The sequence below is a fragment of the Heliconius melpomene genome, chromosome 16, assembly GCF_056956725.1.
Source record: "Heliconius melpomene rosina isolate 202511_hmr_F chromosome 16, ASM5695672v1, whole genome shotgun sequence".
Lineage (NCBI taxonomy): Eukaryota > Metazoa > Arthropoda > Insecta > Lepidoptera > Nymphalidae > Heliconius > Heliconius melpomene.
The window spans coordinates 949,289-974,164 of record NC_140404.1 but is presented as its reverse complement, the minus strand read 5'-3'; the positions used below and the strand labels follow the sequence as shown (position 1 = coordinate 974,164).

The 24,876-nt window shown below is 34.3% G+C and overlaps 3 protein-coding genes across 4 annotated transcripts; 1 reads left to right on the top strand and 2 right to left on the bottom strand.

Moving 5' to 3' along the window:
* Window positions 1-660: 660 nt before the first annotated feature.
* Window positions 661-14,451, top strand: LOC146530644 (fumarate hydratase, mitochondrial-like). Of its 2 annotated transcripts, none has more exons than XM_085198929.1 (11): window positions 661-870; window positions 4,860-4,976; window positions 6,984-7,065; window positions 7,557-7,678; window positions 8,099-8,331; window positions 8,569-8,774; window positions 9,473-9,596; window positions 11,295-11,374; window positions 11,586-11,747; window positions 12,292-12,422; window positions 13,038-14,451. In XM_085198929.1, exons 1-11 carry the CDS (start codon window positions 757-759, stop codon window positions 13,167-13,169), a joined length of 1,503 nt encoding a protein of 500 aa, XP_085055055.1. In that variant the 5' UTR covers window positions 661-756; the 3' UTR covers window positions 13,170-14,451. The 2 variants fall into 2 exon arrangements, with proteins under 2 accessions (XP_085055055.1, XP_085055056.1); XM_085198930.1 differs by lacking the exon at window positions 661-870 and adding an exon at window positions 3,471-3,655.
* A 603-nt stretch (window positions 14,452-15,054) lies between these two features.
* LOC146530643 (RUN domain-containing protein 1-like) lies at window positions 15,055-17,398 on the bottom strand. Its single transcript, XM_085199676.1, has one exon. It carries the CDS (start codon window positions 17,200-17,202, stop codon window positions 15,580-15,582), a length of 1,623 nt encoding a protein of 540 aa, XP_085055802.1. The 5' UTR covers window positions 17,203-17,398; the 3' UTR covers window positions 15,055-15,579.
* Window positions 17,399-24,072: 6,674 nt separating this feature from the next.
* Window positions 24,073-24,876, bottom strand: LOC146530642 (uncharacterized). The gene has a single exon (XM_085199495.1). The coding sequence runs from the start codon at window positions 24,874-24,876 to the stop codon at window positions 24,073-24,075; it is 804 nt and encodes a 267-aa protein (XP_085055621.1).

The window sequence follows — 24,876 nt, the reverse complement described above, 5'->3', positions numbered from 1 at the left end:
TCGCTTGGTGCAGCACTATCGGTGTTTTCGTTCTGGAATGTATTAATAGTTTATAGAATTACATATTAATTAAATTTTATACTATATTTAAGTTATTTTAATTAATCTTGATTATTTTCATGTTTATTATATTGAATATTTTAAAATTAGTTAAGTATATTTTTTTAAGTTGTCTATGGTTAAAATATAAAACATGGTTCTTAAATAAAGATATTTCCTATTTTTACGTACTTAAGTTCAAATAGTTATCTTTATTTCACTTAGGTTGTTAAGGGTCATATGATTTCTACTATTTTATCGAAAAAAATATATATTTCTTAAGATTTTTAAAATAACTAAATCTTAAAATAAAAAGAAACAGATGGTTCTTTTCCAAAAATAGTTTAAAACATTTTGCATGCATATAACTATTATTTTATTTAAAACTCTAAATATTTCACATAATGTTTGGTACTTATTTATTTCATGGCCATTTTTCATTGATGCCATGCTCAGGTATGGCATTAATGAAAAATAATAAAAAAATATAATCTTATAACTTATATTGTAATCTTAAATATTTATTTCATAATTTTATTTACACAAAACATTCATCTTCGCGTTAAATATTTGTATCAAAATTATTTCATATTAACAGATTATATATTATAATTAATTGTATGACAGCTGATCTCAAGCCGACTGCCGACTGTCTATTATTTATAGAAGGGGTTATTTACTCGATTTCGAGTAGGAAAGTAACATTAAAACAAAATAATGGCCACAAGCATGTTCAAATTATCGACTGCGCTAATAAATTCTTCTAAGAATTACAGATGCGTAGTGGGACTCATTAATAAAAACAATTTTTCTACAACAAATGTTACCAAGGTAAGTTGCATAACTGCTTTCTTTCTCTAACACTTTGCAAAAGATTTTGAAAACACTGAAAGTATTGCATTAATGTAAATAAATATTTCAAACAACAATTGTATTGTATATATTATATTTTATTATTTGTATATAGTTTTTTCATTATCATTATTTGTATATAGATTTAAATTATTATAAAACAAGAGCATATGTTATAACTTATAATGTTTCAATCAAGTATTGTAACACATTTTAAAAAGCAAGTACTGCTAAGTATTACATTTCTCTGCTTTATTACATGCTATCATTTAAATATATTTAAATGAAACAACTTTTCGTTAATCTAAAGTGTTTAGTAATTAGAGACATCTTATTAAGAAGACACCACTTTCTGCCTAATTTTTTAACATTGACTGTATATTGGGAGAACTGTTCAAAGATTTTTTCAAAGATTTTGGCTTGCCCGTAAGTGGCATTGTGTGTGATAGGATTACATTTTTCTTAGCTTTACACTGTATCAAACATATAGCATTATAAGCAGAGGGAACCTAATGTGAAGACATTTCAATACCATTAAGACACATCCATTCCCCAGTTTCTACTGTATTTTGGGGGCATTATGTTTTGAGTAGCGCTCAATGCTGTGCTTGTTAGTATGGCAATAAATATATTAAATATTTCATTTCATCTAGCAAGGAATCAAGCCCACAAACTATTGTTTACAGTTGCATGCATGTATTACAGTTGTTTACAGTGCAACAAATGTATTACAGTACAGTCAACAAGTTGTGGTCCCCGAAGTTAGGTTTTCTGAGCTTTTCTGGATTGTGTTCAAAGGGAAGAAAATAAGAAAGGAAGAAATCCTTAAATTAAATATGCAGTCATCTACAACTATCTTCAGGGCAGCCACAGCTTATTGACCATACAGTACATCAATTTATGAGTTTTTTTAGCTTCACACTGTATCTCACATGTATTACGGTAGATAGAGGCAGACAGCGTTAAGACACTCCTCCACTCTGCACTTTCTGCCGAATTCCGCCGGAGGAACGGAACTTAGCTTTACTTTGACACTAGAGTCAAGTCAAGTCAAGTCAAGAGACACTAATTTCTTCTAGTGGAAATCAAACTCACAACCAGTCGTGTTTACAGTCGCATGCTTGTGCGACTGCGCCACAACTGGCCTCAGTAAATTTATGAGTTTGTTTAGCAAATGTCAGTTGATAACATATCAAGAATGAAACCGCATTGCTAATCAAGTGTGGGCAACTCTTGTTTAATTATATTTTGCCCTAAATAATTAAAACTATTGTATATATTTTTTCGTAATTAATATAATATACAGTTTTTTTTAGTTACAGTTTTATAAGCTATGTTCTGTGAGTCTGATTGTCTAAGGTCTAAGGTCATGAGTTCGATATTCAATATCGCCCAAGACCTTTTCTGACTTTAAAAAGTTTTTTGTTCCGTTATTCATAGAACTAGTAGTCTGTGATATATCTTTTAATTTTCTCAAGAAAGAGAATATTTTATTTATGTTGATGAATGTATGTTCAATCAATACAATTTTTTTTTTAATTTTCTTTACCACTTCCTTTTAATTTCATTTCATTTAAATTATGTATATTATTATAAAAGTAATATTTTATATCATTCAAGACTAAGTTCAAGTGTACCAGTCTATATATATAAAAGGACTTGTTCTCACTAACTGAGGTAAGACGCACGCACAGCCGTAACCGCTGATGGTAGAAAAGTGAAATTTGGACAGATGTTTACTGTCGTAATCTGGACATCCACTAAGAAGGGATTTTGAAAAATTTTAACCCTAAAGGGGTGAAATAGGGGTTCAAAGTTTGTATGGAAAAAAAATTAAATCGGCACCGAGTTTTATAAAATTTGAAATTTAGATTTTTAAAAGTATTTAATTGAATACGTGTTTCATCATTTTCTAGAATTGAAAATGATGAAACACGTATTCAATTACGTACTTTCAACCCCTTATTTGCACCCTAAGGTGCAAATAAGGGGTTGAAAGTTTGCATAGGTTTTTTTTAAATCGTCACCAATTTTTATAAAATTTGAAATTCAGACTCTTAAACGTATATAATTAAACACATGTTTCATGGTTTTCTAGAATTCACCCCCTCAGGGTGCAAATAAGGGGAAGTTTGTATGGAAAAATCATTAAATCGGCACCGATTTTTATAAAATTTTAAATTTGTACTCTTAAAAATATTTCATTGAATACATGTTTCGTGGTTTAGTAGAATTCACCCCTAATTACGCAAGCGAAGCTGCGCGCGTCCGCTAGTTTAAATATATACTTGTGAGAAATATATTTTTATAACTATCGCATATCGTATCGTTATCGCTCCGCCAAACACAAATTAAATGCTAATAAGAATAAGTATAAAGTTAGCATTCAGCCATACTATAGCAGTCAGCCAGTCAGTTCAGTTTCGAAGCATTGGAGGGGACGACCGTCTCGTCTCGAACGTGGCGGAACTTACAGTTACATTATAAATATAGCTTTTTGTATACCCTTTTCGTATTTTCGTTATTTCATAAGTTTATAAACTAAAAGTAATTATATTTTTCTAAAATTAGTTTAAGTGTAATTACTGGCCGTCGCCGTTCACTTTAGTTTTGTTAAAAAAAAACACTTGTCAATTTTGATAGTGATCTGTCAAAATTTTGTAGTGAATTTTTGAGTTTTCTTTTTGTGTTGGATTTTTTGGTAAATTTTTCTATAATAATGGCGTGTACAATATGTTTGAACGAGAGCAAACCCGTTAAAATGGTATGTTGAATTAATATATTTAAATCATTAATATAATTATGTATATATCGTTTGTGTTTGAATTGAATATTTATAAGGTATCAGTGACTTTTAGAATGTATATGCTTAGGTTATGTAATAGTTGTATAGTATTCCAATAAGTTTTAGTTAAGTACTATAAAAAAAAGAATAATAAGCACAATATATATTTAAAATAAAAACGATTATTTTACTTATGTTATTTTTACTATATTATTATGAACGGAAATAATATATTAAAATTTTGTAAATTTTTTAAAAAATACTTTTTTAATTAACATGGATATATAAGAACCATTTATATCATAGTATTTATGTGAACAACAACGGAAACTTTTATGGAAATAATTTTTAATTTACGCGTTATGTCGAATTATGAGTTACGACCGACAGATAATTTTTCATACTTTAATATTATAAAGCTAAATAGTTTGGTTGGTTGAACGCGCTAATCTCGAGAATTACTACTTCGTAATGAAATAATATTTTTGTTACGAATTGTCTTGTAGGTAGTATAAATTAAGAGATTGTTTATCTATTAACGTATATATAACGTTTTGTTTACTTTACAAGATTAATACACTTTCAAATACCATTCGGGAGAATATTTATTTATGCAATAAAAATAAAAAAAATTAAAGTTTTCCTGATATTATCTCTTAACGTCTATATAATATATTAGCAGATAGTGGAATATGTAGAGACGTACTTACACCAGTTTCCCTTTTCTTACTATGTAAAAGATAATAGGTAATAAATTAACGTAGAAAAATATTTACCTATACATTACCTGTAAGGGAATAGGTAGTATATTTAAACATTACAAATGAAATTATGCAAGATGATGTAAATCAGTAAAAGAACAAGTTATCTTATAGGGCCATGACATTTTAAGATAAGAGATTAATTCAAAACTATTTGTTCTTAAGATTGTTATTCATAAGTAAGATGTAGTTTAAAAGTAAAAACACTTATATTTGCTTTGTTTTTATAATTATCTATGGAAGAAGAAGCATGGAGCTGGTAGTTGTTTTTCGTCGAAATGAAATGTATGAAATGCGTTGTAGAGTGTAAGAGCGCTAATATCTTTCAGGTTACGCAAAATATTGCGTCTTTACTGACGGTACTATACGCCGTTTTAGCATTTTTAAGTAATTAGTTAGTTTTAACATAAATTAATTTTCAGAGAAAAGAACGTGACACATTCGGCGAGCTCGACGTGCCTGATGACAAGCTGTACGGCGCACAGACCGTGCGGTCTGTCATGAACTTCCCCATCGGGGGGATTGAAGAGAGGATGCCGGTTAGTACTATATTAATATTATAAAGCGGTATGTCTGGTTGATCATTCTAATAGGTACGTGCCAGTAAAATTCGAGGGTTTTCCTCGATTGATATGGAATTTCATCATCAGATCTTGATTTGGTGGTTATGAGACTAAAGTAGAATTAGGCTTCGATTGTTATAATAATATAATAAACTACATAAGGACTATAAAATAGTTAAGACAATGAAATCGGGTATGTATGTATATAGTTTCTATTCTCTCGCTTTGATAAGAAATAAAAGCGGGAAGTTGAGTTTCCGTCACTCACCACCCAATGTCTCGTCAATTGGGTGAAAGTGAGAAACAGACTATTTTAATTAATAACCCTTTGCCTATGCTACTATATGAGGGATAAAAACGTTATTATTATAAAATTTTATTATTTTATATTTAGAAACTTAAATCTTATTTGCTTTCATACTTTATATCTTGAACTAAGCTAAGCGGTCATTTGAGTTGTCTCGACTATGGATGGCTTCACGATGCGGATGTAATGGCTTCAGGAACATACTAACGATGTATTGTTGTTCTTTTGTCTTTTTTACATACACGATGTCTCATAAAGTTGATTTCAAATTATATTTGTTTTTAATGTCTATGTTATAATAAGGTTCTTAGATTTTCCTTGCCTTATTCTTGCTATTTAATGATACATTTTGGTTGCTTAGGAGGGTTAATTATAATAATTTTTAAGTTATTTAAAAATATGTTTTTAGAAAACACATTATTTTATAAATTTTCTAAAAAAGCCTTTAGTGTAATAAATAGTCACTACTTTCTTTTCAATTTTCAGCAGGTTAATAGAGTTTAGGTATTGAACTTTGAAGAGACATAAGTTTTTTTTTTATTGTATACCTTAGCAGAAACAAAAGTTTTTTTATTTGAGAATTAAATTGTTTTTTCTTTTAATCTACTAACATGTCCCACAATAATATTAATCTATATTTGTATTAATTACATGTTGTAAGACACTAACATGAAGCAATAGTAGTGTTATAATTGGTCATGTGATTTTACACCGTTCAATGGCCTGGCGGTGTCAAGGCCTTCAAGTTGATAAATACGTATTGCTATTGCCATTTACTATGAACAAATCTGACACAATATTCAATTTAAACTTTATTATAGTTGGTTTAATTAAATGCTCTGTATATCGAAAATAGCAACTGGAGAATAGTAGATAGTATGGTAGGCGCATAGTAAGGTAGGCAGCAGGCACCTAGAAACTAGGTGTTATAAAACACTCTGTTCCCATTAAGACACTTCCATTTCCCATTTTCGGTTTGTAGAGTGGCGGGGCGAACTCTGCTGTCTTCATTTTGCTAGTGGACAGGCTTATATTAGTTATTTGATTGCGAATCTAATCTTATCAGCTTATTTATTTAGTAGATTGTGGAAACTATTCTATGTTATATGTATAATATATCTATCACATAGTTTTTATATTATAAATATTTATCTAAGTTAACTTTGAATCTGTAACCTTTGTGTTTTCATTATATATTAACTAGAAAATGATAGAATATAATTATGATAATTATTCTGATACGGCAGCCACAATCCCGCAAAAGTAAAATTATTTTCATTTCTGTTTTTGTGGTACTTTTGTGCAAAAAAAAAAAATGATTACAATGACCACAGTAAGTAGTTATCAAAAAAACATATAGGTCATAAGTTATACAATTAATAAAACATTTTTGTATAAAGTATATGTTTAGTGTTAATATTAAGTATATTTTATCGATCATAGCCTACGAGTAAAATATTCTCCAATCCAATTATTATTATATCTCCAATTACGTTAGGACGATCTAGGGGTCGCTAAGTAGTTTTTTGCATGAATACTTTACACAGTTCTAAATATTACTTTTGTCTAGAAATAAATTAATACCAATTTCACGCTTAGCAGTATATGCAGAAAAAACTTATTGTTAAGACACTCCGTTTCCTAAATACTTAAATAAATATTGTTTTCTTTTTCAGTATCCAGTTATTATTGCTTTCGGTATATTGAAGAAGGCGGCCGCCAAAGTCAACATTGAATTTGGTCTGGATAAAAAACTAGGTAAGATTTTTTTGTAACAAAATATCTAAGTTAATAACCTACATTTTTGATCATGCGTGATTTTCTCGCTCTGGTGACAGCGCGGCATTGAGTTACACAATTCATCTAGCAATATCTCGATAATTGGACAGTGCGTGGGGAACGAAGTATCTTGACACTAGGTTCCCTCTGTCTATCGTGATACGTGGCTTAGGGACACAAAAGTTAAACAAGTAGATTTGTATTTGTTTAAGACACACTGTTCCTCATTTAAACACGACGCTCGGCACATGACTTTTTAAATATTTTCAATCCCTCACTTCGTAAGCATGGCAAAACGCGGCATTGTGTTCAACATGCCATGCCTGCGGCAAATGCATATCGGAATGTCTGATATTAGGTTCCCTCATTTCTACTATACGAGTATTCCTCGTATACGGGATTCAGCGTGAAACTGAAAAAAAATTATCGACTTTGATGAATTTATTAATAATGAATATTTAATTCCCTAGCCGATGCTATAATGCAAGCCTGTGATGACGTGATCTCCGGTAAGCTATACCGGGAAGGTCACTTCCCTCTGGTCATCTGGCAGACGGGGTCCGGCACGCAGTCCAATATGAATACTAATGAGGTTTTTGTTTGTTGATTATTTCTTTATATTTCATATGTGTGTAGAGTTACTTGTTCTTTCGTCAATCTTCTTGAATAACATGGATTTTATATCCCGCTCACAGGGCATAGGGAATTTGGGAACCTAGTGTTAAGACACTCCATTGCCATTAAGACACTTCCATTCCCCGCTCACTTTCCCCCGAATTCTGGAAGCATTGCGTGTTGAATGGCGGAACTCAACACCGCGCTCGTTACTAGGGCGAAAAATAAAAATATTAGTATATCTTTTCCTCGACTGGGAATCTAACCCACAGCCTGATCTCGACTTTAGTCGCACGCTAGTGCCCCAGCACAACGACCAGCTTTATCGTTAAGTTTTATCAATTTTTACTTCTTAAATTACTTTACTACTTATTCACAAAATTTTCCATTTTCCTAGGTGATATCAAATCGTGCAATCCAAATACTGGGAGGTAAACTAGGTTCCAAAGACCCCGTCCACCCCAACGACCATGTGAACAAATCACAAAGTTCCAACGACACCTACCCCACAGCTATGCATATAGCAGTAGCTATGGAACTCAGAGACCGTCTAATGCCTGGATTAGTCGCCTTGAGAGACACTTTAGAGAGCAAATCGAAAGATTTTGATAAGATCATCAAGATTGGCAGGTTGGTATGGATTCTTTTTTTTTTTATCGGGGAAGTGGAAGTGGGAAGGAGTGGGAACACTACAGACACTGGTCTGTTTCCTTTTGTGATATATTCAAAATTGTTAGCCTTAAACCTTAACTAAACTTATCCATCTATCATACCTCTATGTATTTAACTCCTAAGAGAGTCCAAATATTGGGATTGTCTTTTTTTATATAATTTACTTAATTATGTTACCCTTGTATTTGAACCTAGAACCCATCTAATGGACGCAGTGCCCCTAACTCTAGGACAAGAGTTCAGTGGTTATTCAACACAACTCACGTACGCCATTGAGCGCGTTTGTGCTACACTACCTAGACTACACTACTTAGCGTTGGGTGGCACCGCGGTCGGTACGGGTTTGAATACGAGGAAGGGTTTCGCTGAGAAGTGTGCCAAGGAGATTGGTAATCTTACTGGTAAGTTGTTTTTATAATTTACTTGTTTAACTACCTAACTTTTTTAAAACACACTGTTCCTCATTTTTACATACTAAAACTGAGGCGTTGAGTTCCGCCACTCAACACGTAATGCCTTCAGAATTCGGTGGAAAGAGGGAAGCGGTCTTACTCTAGGCTCCCGCTGCCTGCCCTGCAATATGTGGGATACAGCGTGAAGTTGAGAAAATTACACAACTTACTTATATTATAGCCAAATTATACAAAATCTTTACATAAATTATAACCTATGAGTTATCTTGATATATATTAAAAGCTATATTTCTCAAAAGTTTCATCAAAATCCGTTTAGTAGTTTTTGCGTGAAAATGGAACAAATATCTATATATTTATATAAACGTAGAAGTTTGTGCACACATTTAAAATATTAATTAAAAATTTATATAAAAATTCTAATCTCCTAAGATAAGATTTTTAATGCAATTTGTACAGGGGCTATTATTTATATAGCGCTATTTCGCCAAATTCTAGAGGCATTGTGGGTAGCGGCGGCTTCCAACGACGCGCTTTGCTCCAACACCAGAGCGAAGAAACGAAAATAAAAATTTATATAATTGACTCATTTTCTCTAATGGAGATCGAACATGGGTTCGAGCATTCGCTTTTACAGCCACACACTTGTAACGAATATGAATTGGTTTATTATTATTTGATCTCAGGTATTCCTTTCGAGACGGCTCCCAACAAGTTCGAGGCGCTCGCGTGTCACGATGCCATGGTAGAAGTTTCTGGAGCTTTAAACACTATTGCTGTGTCGTTGATGAAGATTGCGAATGATATTAGGTAGGCGGAGAGAATCTAATGTCGAAACACTCACTTCCACATTGTGATCTCACGTCCACACATGTGATGTCACGCCCACATATATCATCTGCACATGTAACGAAAAATTTGTACATGTAATATCACAGACCCACATTGAGTTAATTTTTGAAAGGTGATTTTAACATTAGAAAAAAAGTGCTGTTTTAATTGCTATTATTTTAATACTAGCGGACGCGCGCAGCTTCGCTTGCGTAATTAGGGGTGAATTCTAATAAACCACGAAACATGTGTTCAATGAAATATTTTTAAGAATCTAAATTTCAAATTTTATAATAATCGGTGGCGTTTTAAAGATGTTTCCATACAAACTTTCAACCCCTTATTTGCACCCTTAGGGGGTGAAAACTAAAGAACCATGAAACACATGTTTAATTAAATATTTTTAAGAGTCAAAATTCAAATTCAAATTCAAATTCAAAATATTCTTTATTCAAATAAACTATAAAAGCACTTTTGAATCGTCGAATGCACATGTCAACAAAAAGCTACCACCGGTTCGGAAGGCAGTTCTGCTGAGAAGAGCCGGCAAGAAACTCAACAGTTGCTCTTTTCAAAGTCAATGGTATATTTTACTATTACATTAGCTGGCAGCTGTCCTGCCTGACATTCAATAGACATTAATTCCATACATGTTTATCCTCTAAATATTCTTGAACAGTGTAATAAGCTTTACTTGTTAGAATATTTTTTACAGATATTTTAAATTTTGGTAGTGGCAAACTAAGAATACACTGCGGAATTTTATTATATACACGTATACTCAGCCCCATAAAAGATTTATTAACTTTTTGGAGGCGAAAACTAGGAGTAACAATCTTATCTTTATTTCTCGTTTCTATCGTATGACTGTCGCTATTTTTTCTATGACAATGTATATTTTGTCGGACAAAGAGAATATTATAGTATATAAATTGGGAAGCAACTGTAATAATACCTGCATCTTTGAAAACATCTCGCAGAGAATCTCGAGCTCTTAGATTATAAATATATCTCACGGCTCTTTTTTGGAGAATAAATATTGAATTGATATCTGAAGCACTGCCCCATAGCAGCATTCCATAAGATAAAATACTATGAAAGTAGCTAAAGTAGACTAGTCGGGCAGTTTCAACGTCCGTCATTTGTCTTACTTTCTTAATTGCGAACGCGGCAGAGCTGAGTTTATCTGCAAGTGCTTCCAGATGAGCGTTCCACTGGAGTTTGGAATCTATAAAATATATAAAATTTCAAATTATAATAATCGGTGGCATTTTAAAGATGTTTCCATACAAACTTTCAACCCCTTATTTGCACCCTTAGGGAGAGAATTCTAGAAAACGATGAAACACGTATTCAATTAAATGCTTTTAAAAATCAAAATTTCAAATTTTATAAAAATCGGTGCCGATTTAAATTTTTTTCCATACAAACTTTCAACCCCTATTTCTCCCCTTTAGGGTTAAAATTTTTCAAAATCCCTTCTTAGTGGATGTCCAGATTACGAAAGTAAACATCTGTCCAAATTTCATGTTTCTACCATCAGCGGTTACGGCTGTGCGTGCGTCTTACCTCAGTCAGTGAGGACAAGTCCTTTTATATATATAGATTATCATCCATCATTTTCATCTAGAGTTGTCTAAATTCTGGTATTATTTTATATTATTTTTTTCTTTTCAGATTTTTGGCGTCAGGTCCACGATGCGGTTTAGCCGAAATTATGTTGCCAGAAAATGAACCTGGATCCTCCATTATGCCTGGTGGGTAACTATTACAATTTTATATTAATTGTTACTGTTGATTTTATTAAAACTTATAGTACATTTTTATAAGTTTTCTTAATACTTTAGGGTTAAGATAAAAAAACCCACTGTATTTTAACAAATGTACCGTGACGGTTGTAGGTTGATACTATAATGATATATATATGGGATAAAGCGTGAAACTAAAACTAATATACCACAATTCCAGGCAAAGTGAACCCGACGCAGTGCGAGGCGCTTACGATGATAGCGGCTCAGGTGATGGGCAATCACGTGGCGTGCTCCGTCGGCGGCAGCAATGGACACTTCGAGCTGAACGTCTTCAAACCCATGATTGTGGCCAACGTGCTGAGATCCATTAGGCTTATTGGTGAGTTGTTTTTGATTGCTTTGTTTCTGATTACAAAAAAAATGATACTCATAAAAAAAATATTTACTTGGCCTGTTTCCAAGAGGAGCAAAAATAATACTTATTTACTTTTTAAAGTAAACAAATAAATGCTTTAGCATTTCAATCTTCACATGTTCAAACCTAAGATTGTTGCTAATGTGCTGAGATCTATTAGGCTTGTTAGTGATTTCTTCAAGTCTTTTGTGTGTAACTGTAAAACGATTGATTCAAAATGTATGGAATTAAGATCATTCGAATTTCGTGTACGTGATAGCTTTATATTGAGAAGAACTTTGCCTTGATCAGTATTAGTACAGTTATAATGCACAGTCAGGCTATAGTCTCAAAATTTAGTGAAAAACTGGTTTCATATATCTGTCAATATTTTTTATACCTTCGCACTCTCTTTACATTTAATGAAACCCAGAAAAAAATCCCCATGACTTCACAAAATCATCCTATTATTTTACGAAATTACTCACATTTCTGTACAAAATTAACCCATATTCCCCTATTCCCTCAGGCGACGGGTGCCAGGCGTTCAACAAGAACTGCGCGGTCGGCATACAAGCCAACACCAAGCAGATTGATAAAATTATGAAGGAGTCCCTTATGTTGGTCACAGCTTTGAATCCACACATTGGTTATGATAAGGTAAATGTGATTTATATTTTTTTTTAATTTTAACAATTTTGATATATAATTAAGTTTAGGAACGTGGCATGGTACAGTGGATATTGGTTGCGGGTTCGATTTTTATGTAGTGGGAAGGAGGGATTGTTTATGATAGAAAAGGTGTACGATTGGTTCCTCGTTCAAGCAAATGAATTTTCTTTTCCTCATGCTATGCAGGAAAAATTTATGGCGTTGAGTTTTGCCAGTAATATATGGAGTAGAAAGCACAGGGCCTTGACCCTTTATTCGCAAATAAAAAATGAAAGTAAAGTTTCTATATAAACCATTACTATAATATTAATTTATATTATTTCATGTCTTATTATTTTTCCTGTGTGGGACTGTAAACGCGATAGGTTGTGGGATCGATCCCCACTCGAGAAAATAATATTTTTTTAAATAATTTAATATTGTTCCGCCACTCAACGCCTCGAAAATTTTGCGGAAAGTGGGTAAATGAAGTGGGAATTATTTGGAACGGGGGGTCTTAGCAATAAGTTCCCAAGGTCCCTCTGGCTACTCTCTATATGGTATATGTGCTATAAGCGTGAGAGTAAAAACAATACAAAAAAAACATCCAACTTATGTTTCCAGGCTGCCCAAATAGCAAAGACGGCACACAAAGAAGGCGGAACACTAAAAGAAACTGCCATCAAGCTCGGTATCCTAACAGCGGAACAATTTGATCAATGGGTAAAACCAGAAGATATGTTGGGGCCTAAGTAAATGTATGGAGAACAGATGTTTATCGTTTTTTAATAATTTTAAAGTATTATTTCCACAGTTTAGAAAAAAAAAACTTTTTTAAAAAACGTATGATAATGTGTACGTAGGCGAGATTTGAACCCAAACTTTGAACTTATTTACTGTCCAAACGCTCGGACCCCTAAGTCATACGTTCCCTTCAAGCTGTTGTAACAACTTATGCTATGCTAAACATAAATAAGTTATAACATGTGTATAAGAATTTCAACATAGCATGATGAGAACATAAGGGTTAGTGATCACAGCGTTTGGACAGTAAACAAGTTCAAAGTTTGGGTTACAGGACAGGTAAACTAGAGGCACGGGATATGAGATATTTTTTTTTATTTGAAAAAGTATGTTTATTTCCATAAATGTGGAAATAAAACTTTGAAAATGTAAAAAATGTCTATGGTTTGTTTATGTATAATATTGTTTGTGTTGTGTGTGTTGAATAAAATTGTTTTTGAATGATTTTTGTGTTTTTGTAAAGTATTTTTTTTTGTGATATAGAAATTCTTCTACAAGTTTGTCTAAATGTGTCATTTTAAATATTTTTATGATTTTAAGTATTCAAGTATTAGTAAAATATTAATGTTGCTTGTTCAAAAACTGACAATATTGTTTTATTTTACTGCTTTTCTTTTGTACTTAACCGCTTTTCTTGTCACAATGTTTTTGTTCAAGTTATGATTTAAAATCAGTTGAAAATAATTTTATTTTGTATACACAATACATATATGTTTATTTTATGTTATATTTTGTTTGATTCAAATGCTCTAAAAGCTTCAGTTAGTATTTATTTTTATTATTTTACATATTTCAGTGTAATAGTGATGTAAGCTTTTGTTCTCATTTTAATGATTTAAACCTAACTAATACAGTACAAAATCATTTTATAGCATTTTAATATTATATATGTATGCGTATTTAACGAAAATATTGAAACGTACTTATTATATATCTATCTATGTATTCATTATGATAAATATATTACATAAGGAAATTACTTCCAAGACATACATAAAAAAATTATACAAAAAAATGTTTTTACTTTTTATCTACATAGTTTTGTTGGTTAATTATTTATTGTTTTGACATATTTGGAAATGTTGTAAAGAAATAGTTTTATTTACTTTTGTCATTTTTAGATATGTTTTCCCAGTTGTATGGGATTTTCACTATGTGTAAGTATTTGTATGTCATTATTTATACAGTGCCAATTTATGTGCAAATCGTTCAAAAATAAATGTATAAATTTAAATGGTTATTTTATTTTTCTTTCGTGTTATGGCTAATATAGTATGGATACTTAATTTTTCCAAAATAATTGTTGAATATATTTAAAATGAGTTTTGCCTTGGGTAAACTAATGAGGAATATAATATTATAATGTAAAGAACATAATTTTTAATATATAAAATTTTAAAAGCCTAAATATGTTTATTTTAACAGAAATAAGCGAAAAATATATATATTTAAATTTTATACTGTCCTAGGCACGCAAAGCTAGCACGTTAGGCAGATCCAACGTAGTGTTAAAAACTTATTTTCCCATTATCCGCCTAATTTTGGAGGAATTTTGTGTTGCACGTTTTGCCTTGACACCAAAGCAAAGGAATGAAAATATCAAATATTTCCTTTCCTCGTCTAATTTTGGAGTATCTTAACACTAAGTTCCCTCCACCTACCCTGTTGTGTGCAGGATGCAGCGTGACGCTAAAAAAAGAAGTGGGAATTAAAGCCACAATCTGGCGTGTTTAGTTACTCTTTGTCTTCGCCGCGACTAGGCTTGTAAGTGATTATGTTAATAGGTATATAATTATATTTAAGTGATTCCATTATATATAAAATAAAACGATTTATAAAAATCCTGAGATTTTACTATATTTTTTGGTACTTTACATACATATTTTTAAAATAAACAAGCTTACAATTAAATATAATCTAGCGCATCTTTGGTATGATACAATTGGAAAGGCAAATTATTCTATGATAAACAATCATCTTTAAAGTTAACTATAATAGGCCAATATTTTCCAATAAATTTTTGGGAATGATAAAAATAATGGAATTTATTAAGTATTTTTAACTAGACAATTTAATAATTTATACAATTAAATAAAAGGAATATAATATGACTAAAAAAAATTATATATTTTTGCCTAACATTAATATGTTGTAATTTCTTTGTTACAATTAAACTTTATAATAAAATGAATTAGCAAATGACAATATTTATATTAACAATATATTAATACTGATGTACTTAATATACATAAAAGATTTAAAATACTCTAAAGTATATTTAAATTATAAATTATCTTTGTATCAGATCTTTGTATCTGTTAAAATGACTAGAATCCCAATCACTAAAGCTATGGAAGGCATTTTACATAAAAACATCTTTGATATTCTGAAACTGTTTAACCGCTAAGTCAACTGGTAAATCAAAATTATATGGTGTAAGACGATCTAAACTCTGCAAAGTGTCTTGAAAACCAGTATTAACCACGTAACTTGTTGACGAATAAAAAGAATCTATAAGTGAACGGCATTTTAACATAATGTTCAACCAAATTACAAGTTTGTGGCAATTTAGTGCGGCACAGACAAATGCTTTGAAATGGGCATCATAGCTTCTTTTATATGGTGTGTGAGATGATAGTATACTTCCTATAGCGCTTAAAAGACTTTGTCTATTGGTTATGGCTGTTCCTCCAACTATGTCTAAGTTAAAACTTTGACTCAATTTCCTGGCTGGAGTCGAATTGAACTTGTCACCGTCATTTAATTCATAATAACGAAGAATTAACTCCCATATGTGTATTGATCTCAGTGAAGACCTTCTTACTGGAAAACACCCTATGATAGGCACTAGGGATGTAGCTTCTGGACTAACTAAGCCATGTTGAAGTAAATCTCTTAGGTTTACAGCTAAATGTCTTCTTACAGCTGTTGTCAAAGGAGCGTCATTAATAATAATACCACTTTCTTCTTCTTCACTGTCATAGTTATCAGGGAAATTAGATCTTTCTCTAGAAACAAGGTGAAGTACAGCATCTATCGACATTTCTAGTTTAGCTCTTAAATTTCCCCAGTGGGTGACAATTGTTGAAGATTTACGGTCATACTTTTTACTTGTACCAGTAGAACAACCAAATTGAGAGACTGTGAATATTTGTATTAAGGCAGATGCTTTCCTCATTAAATTAACAGTTTCAGCCTTAAGCTCGTCATTCACTCGGTTGCGACTGAAGTTTTTCTCAAAGTGCTCAGACTTACCAACTTTTCTAGTTTCCTTTGGTCTTTTTGTGTTACTGTTTACGTCTTCGTTTTTCATTAGTTTAATGAATTTTTGCATATCATCAATGTGTGTTTGAAGTTTGCTGATAATTTCTTCTTTAGAAAGTTGTTTCTCAGTATACTGCCGAACCGCACAGTCGATCTGATGGCGTAACTCATCAGTACTTAACGGTTGGTGGCATCCTTCTTCTAAGCTGCGATCTATCTCACTTCTCAAATGCTCTATCAGCGACCTGTGTTGATCATCGTCTACATTTGATGTGCCCTCTGCATACCGTTCAAGTTCTTTCAATTGTGACTTCAATCTTTCAATAAAATGTGACTGTCTAGTCTTCTGACTGCGGATTTTTCGTTCTAATTCCAGACACTCATTGCACGCTTCCCCCGCGCTGCCTTGCGGCGCCGCCCTTGAGTCCACTCCTCTAGAAGTAAATTCCTCCAAAGCTTGTAACATAGCATCCTTCTCTTCGGGCGGAGCTTTCAAAATCTGTCTTAATCTGAACTCAACCTGTGCTAGATGGGACGTCAAGGAGAAGACTGAGGATGATAGTATTTCCTGTTCTTCTTCCAGAGCGTGTATTCTATCACCAGATATTTGATCTGGTAATTCCTCATCGCATAAGGTCTCCTTTGGAGCTCCCAAAGGCTCACACCTAGGCTCTTGCCAGATAGGAATTTCACCCTCATATTCACACAAGGTCGCGTCCATTACAACGATAGGGGCAGTATAAAAACACAAATCGATAACTTAATTCTTATATTTCAGCGTTACAACAAAGCCCGCCCATTTCAATTGATTATTTAAGCTTAATGAACTGAAAATGCTGAAAAAATACAAGGATTTTGTTGAATATGAAACTTAGGAAAGACGTCACTGTTGACGTCAATATTTGAATGAGGGAATGAAGGGTTGCGCCTTCTATCCTTTGGGAGAAATGAATGAACTACATAAAATATAAATAGAATAAAAAAATAGTTTTTTATTGTACATTTATTTCCTTTTTTATATTTTTAAGGTTTTTAGAATAAATGAAATTGAAATTAAATTATTTTATTACGTTCTATTTTTTCATTATGTAAATAAGGAGGCTTTGTCTGTATAGCGACATCTCTTTGAGTTATACGTAACTACGTAAATAATTGTAAACTAGAAAAGAATTAATAAAACCCGCGAGTAAATTTCAAGAGTTTACTCTACGTTGCAATAAATATTTTGTATAAACAAAAACTACTGATTTTTTTCTGCTAAAAGAATACTAAAAATAAAATCAACTGTACGCTGTATCTCACACACAGCAGGGTAGGCAGAGGGAACCTAATGTTAACACATTACGTTCGACAAATTCTGAAGCCATTGCGTGTTGAGTGGCGGAACTTAATGCCGCACTTAGCTTACTGTCATACGGCCACGGCAGGCCTTAAGAGAATGCTGAATGATATGTAAAATTAAAAACATAAGATAAATATTAAAGGAAATTTTGTGTAGTAAGTAGCGTGTTCGGAGAAAATATATTTTTTTTAAAAGTTTCCTGATTAGATAGGACAAAGTGGGGTATTGAATTCCATGAAAATGGTACTGGAATTGCGTGAAGAATACAGCACTTTTTTTAAATATTTATTTTATACTGTAATTGTAGTCCAACTATTCGTTTAGTTTCATAGTAACCAGCTCATTATCTTATCAGAAGGGGAACTTGAAGTCAGTCGTGGCGCAGGGGCACAAGCGTGCGACCTGAAACGTAGATTGTGGGTTTGATTTCCACTCGAGGAAATTAGTTATTAAATATTTGAGTGTTGAGAGCCGTTTATAAAAACGAGCCTTAATATCCTACATATTAAGGCTCGTATATACTTATCCTTAAGATATGTTTCTATATTCCTGCAAAGTTAATTCCACTTTCACTAATTAGAACGAACCAAAAACAATATGTGAAAGAAAATTACAAAAGTATCTTATATCATGTGAATTTCATACGTGACTTCATAACCTTAATAGCATCAGCACGTACGAGTGGATACTGTAGTATTTGTCAGTACCTACTTTGTACCAGCCAACTAAGCGGACTTTGTAGGTTTTTTTAGTTTCCCGCTGTAACTATTGCTGGGTGGACAGAGGGAACCTAGTATTATGACATATTGTCCACGCAACCTTCCAATTACCAATACTCAAGAGCGATAAAACGGAAATAATTCCGCTGTATTTGAATCGTATCCTCAACGCTGCTCTACGACAACTTCAAACAGAAGACATATAAATATAATAAAATGGTATTTCATGAAAATTCAAATTATTGAAATAAATTATCATAAATAACAGTAGGTAGGTACATGCAGATTTAAATAAGATGGATGTTAATTAAAACATTCATGATTTCGATATTTAAAGGAAAAGATTCATGTTTCGTAGATTTATACCAATTTATTAATGGTGTAGAGGTAGAGTATATGGGTTCATGATTAATAAGCGAGATGACGACTTACTTTTTATTCTCTATATTTTTTTATTAACCTAGTGTCAAACACTCCGTTCCAAATTTTCGACCATTGCGTGTTGGGACCGAGGAATATAAAAATAATTCATTTACAGGATTGCATTGCACTGTGATGGTCTCAATCTTTTATCAACGTGTTATTTTTCCAATATAAATCTTATCTAATTTTAAGTGTTATAAATAATCATATTATTTATATGTTAAAATAGTAAGCTTTAAAAGTCTGGTGTAAGCAAAAAGTACATTTCGCTATTTACAACTACTAATATTTCGAAGGCAGACATCGAAAGTCTAGACTGGATACTAAAACTACTATATTTACTACTTTAGTTCAAGGACATGTCTGTAAAACTAAAAATACAATAGTAAAATTTTTAGTAACACCCATTTTGGTTTTTGGTTAGCCTTATTTTTCTCTTTTTTCTCGGTTTCACGCTCCTTCCCGCAACATTATCTCAGATTGGGGGTAGATTGGGGACTTTGGGTACTTTCTTATTCCTGCCGCATATAATAAGGCAGGAGAGACTTAGTGTTTACACATTATTTTTCACTTTTCACTTAATTTTCGAGACATTGCGTGTTGAGTTGAGTGGCGTAATTCAACGCCACGCTGTACCATAATATAATATTTCATTCCCTAAATTGGAAATCAAACCTACTACCATCGCGCTTAAGTAAAATTGGTTTCATAAGAAAAATGTTATCTTATAATTTCATGATTCTACTAATATAATAAATGTGAAAGTTTGCGAGGATGGATGTTCGTTCCACTTTCACGTGAAAACTACTGAGCGGACTTAGATGAAACTTTACAGTAAAATACAGGCTTATATTTACGAGTATGTACACCAAATTTAAGCCGGAGCAGCGTTTCTTTCTCTAGTAATTATAAAAAATTGATTACATTTCAAATAATAAACGTTGATTTATTCAATGAAAGAATAAAAAAAACTGATACAAATGCTGTAAATTAAGGAAGAAAATGTACAAAAGGACCTTTTCATGCCTATTCTAATATACGTAATAAAGTTACTAAATTTTGTGTAGCTCATTTCATTACGTTACATTTATTTCTTTGGACAGAATATTTCAAAACATTACCTTTTATTACGGAACAAGCGGTAATTATAAAATTGTTCGTAAGCTTTGTGCCCTTGTGTAGTGTGTGCTCCAAATACGTCAGTGGCAGGAGAGGTCTCGTTGAGGTAACAAAATGAACCTTAGCTGAGGACATTGTTCGGGAAATTGGTGGACAATAGAGGTTTATATAAGTTTTTATTTTTGTGAATATCTAATTATGTCATTATTATTCAATTATTGTAATGATGATACTAATAATATCATAGTCCACCCAAGCTTAGCCCTACCTTGCCATACCTACCTCGTGCTCCAGAAAAGTTGAAAATTATTCAAATTTGTGGCCAGTTGTGTCGTTTATAATATCTCGACAAGTATAGAGAAGATAGTCTACACGTTTGGGACTGTTTTAGCTAGTTCCAGTAAAGGTAGTAAAAAAAAAATGTTCCAAGAGACTTATAGCGGTTGAGATGTGATACCACTATTTAATATGATCTTATTTATTTTACACTAAATGAGTAAAATTAAAAATCCAAATTTTGTGGAGAAATTGTCCAAATTTATTTAACTCACAGATACGTGAAGAGAAAATAATCACAGAAGGAAATAAAGAAATTTAAATAAATACCAATAGAAAATACAAGCTAAACTAGCACGTAATAGCAAGAAGCTAAGGTTGAGAATTGAATGCAAGCTAAGAGAGCAATGGATACACAAGTGATTGTCGCAAGCGATTCTAGCCGACTCTTTAAACGTGGCGATGCTGGCTAGCAGCCTACGGCACGCATAACAAAAAACTCGGAACAGGTTTGAGTTGTTCCAATGCGCTGCGTGCGGATGATTCTAGTAAATGTAATAATATTAATTTAGAATAAGTAATGTTCCCTACAGTACTCCCCCCCAGAGACCTGGTTAAGGGCGATAGTAGTCTGGAAACTTGACTCTTCTTCCGCTTCTTGTCCGCTTCTCAAGTGTCTGCTCCACGTCAGATTGAGAGATAGCCTTTGGTGCTGTTATTATCCTCTTTGATGCAGGAACGGCCTCTCGCGTAACATATGCGGGCTTGATCCTGTCCACACTAACGTTATTAGGCTTACCACATATGTCTATTTTGAAATATTTAGGAGTCCTCTTGAGAACCTTGTATGGGCCTGCATAAGGTGGTTCCAGTGGTTTGCGGACGTGGTCCTGCCGTAAGAAAACATGTGTTGACTCTGCAAGGTCAGCTGGCATATAAAAAGGACCTGTCCTATGCCATGACGTGGGCTTCGGTGAGAGTCGTGCCATACCAGCACGAAGACGAGTGACCAGATTTGTGATATCTGCAGTCCTGTAGTCTTCTGAGGGTGCCAGAAATTGCCCTGGAAGTCGAAGGGGCTCCCCGTAGACCAGCTCAGCCGCTGAAGCCTGAATGTCATCCTTCCAAGCGCTACGGATGCCCAGCAGCACTAAGGGAAGTGCTTCCGTCCAGGTCGAAGAGGGATGGCACATGATAGCTGCCTTCAGCTGCCGATGGAGTCTCTCGATCAAGCCGTTGGAAGCTGGATGATACGAAGTAGTCGTAAAGTGATGTGCACCAACCATGGCTGATAGTGCCTTGAAGAGATGCGACTCGAATTGCCGACTCCTATCGGTTGTAATTCGAAGAGGGCAACCAAATCTTGCTATCCAACCAGAGAGAAGAGCGGCAGCACAGGAATCAGCTGTGATGTCCTTAAGTGGGAATGCCTCAGGCCATCGTGTGAAACGGTCGATGACAGTAAGGCAATATCTGAAATCAGACGAAATAGTTAAAGGTCCGACGATGTCGAGGTGGATGTATGCAAACCTCGATGTAGGAGTTGGAATTGAGGATAAGGGAGCAAGGGTATGACGGTGAACTTTGCTCTTTTGACAAAGTACACACTCTCGTGTCCACTCTCTACAGTCTTTGCGAATCCCTGGCCATACGAATCTCTGTGTAACCAGCCGCACTGTAGCTGTCCTACCAGGATGGCTCAAGCTGTGTAAAGTTTCAAAAACTTGTCGGCGAAACTTCTCAGTAATGAACGGGCGCGGAGAAGACATTGATACGTCACAGTATAACTTCTGGTTACAGTCTGGCAAATCTACCTTAACCAGTTTTAACGATGAGCCTTTTTGAAGCAGACCTAGCAGTTCAGGATCAGTATCTTGAGCAAGTGCTAGAGCCTGGTAATCAATAGATCGACTCACCTCTTCCAGTCGTGACAGAGTATCAGCCACTACATTCAAACGTCCTGGTAAGTATTGAATAATAGTTGTGAACTGAGAAATATAATCAAAGTACCGATATTGGCGCGGTGAGCATTTCTCCCTGTTAATGTTGAATGCATATGTGAGAGGTTTATGATCCGTGTGAATCACGAAGTTTCGAGCCTCAACCATGTGTCGAAAATATTTAATGGCTTCATAAATGGCTAACAGTTCTCTGTCGTAAGGACTATACTTCTTCTGCGCAGATGTTAATTTTTTAGAAAAGAAACCAAGAGGTTGCCATACGTTATTAACACGTTGTTGAAGAACTGCTCCAATTCCGACATCAGAAGCATCAGTGGCAATAGCTAGCTCTGCAGAAGGATCTGGGTGAGCCAGTAATGTGGCTTGAGATAAACAAGTCTTACATTTTTGAAAGGCTTCCATCATCGCCGGTGTCATAGTGATCGGCTTAGCTCCTTTCATCTTAGGTCCTAGAAGCGCAGCATCTAATGGTGCTTGGATATTTGCGGCGTCGGGAATAAAACGCCGATAAAAATTGAACATACCGAGGAAACGTCGTAATTTCTTAGCAGTTTTCGGCACATTGCACTCCTGTATGCTCTTTACGTTCGTCTCTAAAGGTTGAGTCCCAGAATCTGACACTAGGTAACCAAGAAATTTTACCTGTCGCTGCCCGAAGACACACTTGGATGTGTTTATCAAAACACCATACTCTTTGAGCCTGGTGAAGAGTAGTCTGATGTGGCGCTGATGTTGTTCTTCAGAACTGGAAAATACCAAAATGTCGTCTAAGTAACCAAAACAAAAGTCATCAAAATCACGTAGCACTTCGTCCATGAACCTCTGAAAGGTTTGTGCTGCATTGCGCAGTCCGAAGGTCATGTACGGGAACTCGAAAAGTCCAAAAGGAGTTGTAATGGCTGTTTTGTGGATATCATTGACGTGTACTGGTATTTGATTGTACGCCTTGACTAGATCGATAGTTGAAAATACTGTACAACCAGAGAGTTGGTAGGAAAAATCCTGGATATGGCGTATCGGATATCTGTCAGGTACTGTGCGAGCATTGAGTGCTCTATAATCACCACATGGTCTCCATCCGTCGTCCTTCTTCTTAACTAAGTGCAGAGCGGACGACCACGAACTGTTAGAGGAGCGGGCAGTTCCCTGTGACAGCATATCGTCAAATTCTTTTTTGGCTGCTTTCAGTCTAACTGGGTCTAAACGACGAGGTCTACTGGTAACCGGTGGTCCGGGAACGGTTTTGATGTAATGCACGGTATTATGCTTAGGTAAGGAAGACGTACCTGATGGTCTCGTTACCTCTGGAAACTCATGAAGCAGCTGATGGTATTTTGATTCTCCCGAAATGGCTTTGACTGACGCAAGGTCATCGGAGATATTTTCTTTTATTGCTTGTACTGACAGAGTAGTATTTCCATCGACGAGTCGCTGACATCTGCAATCTACAAGAAGATTGTAAAATATCAAAAAATCTACGCCGATAATGGGCTTTGAAACATCAGCGATGGTAAATTTCCAGGTGAAAGTACGTTTCAGTCCTAGGTCTAAGTGCAATAATGTAGAACCGTAAGTATGAATGACTGTACCGTTCGCCGCCATAAGTTCATACTTTGTCTTGGTACAGGGCGCCTTGGTAGCCAACCGTGGAAAAACGCAGAGATCCGAGCCAGTATCAATGAGGAAAAGCATTTTTGAAATACGGTCGGTAATGAAAAGACGGCCTGTAGGTAAAGGGCAGACGTTGGCCGCTACTTCCGGCTGCCCAGAGAGTTTTCCGACTCTCCGTAATTACATGGCTGCACACATTTTTTAGCATTTGAACCAAATTTAAAATGGTACCAACACTTTTGCCGGGTAGTCGACTTCCTGCGATGTCTGGAATGGCTCCGGGAACGCTCTTTAAATTTTGATGAGACCGAGTTGTGACGTACCTGGGTCGAGAGTTCCGATACCTGCTTGGTCAGGAGTTGGATCTGCTTGGCCATTTCTTCCAACATGGAGGATGCAGGGGGTGTGGCCATCGCAGATGTGCTTGCGACCTGTGGTGATGAGGGTGCTATCTCATGCACCTTGTCTGCCAGGTCAGCTAATTTTTCGATAGGCAGATCAGGCTGTGAAGCTATAACCGTTTGAATGTTTTGTGGTAACCTACTCGACCATAATGTTTTTGAAAAATCCTTGGGGACAGATGAACCCGCAAGATCTTGCATGTATCGCAGAAACTGTGATGGCTTGCGATCACCTAGCTGCTCGTGCCTCAGCAACTGCATCACTTTCTTTTCTTGAGACGCAGACAATCTTTTAATCAGTTGCGTTTTAAGAGTGATGTATTTATCCGTCTCGGGAGGAGAAATGATAATATCCTTCACCTCGACAGCAAATTGATTATCTAACTGAGCGGCAACGTAATAAAATTTTGTAGTATCACTTGTTATATTAGATAAAGCAAACTGACCTTCAATTTGTGAAAACCAAAGGGCTGGTTCTTCCGGCCAGAATGGTGGAATACGCACGCCAATTCTGCACACGTTGGATGTAGTCGCGTCCTCCAT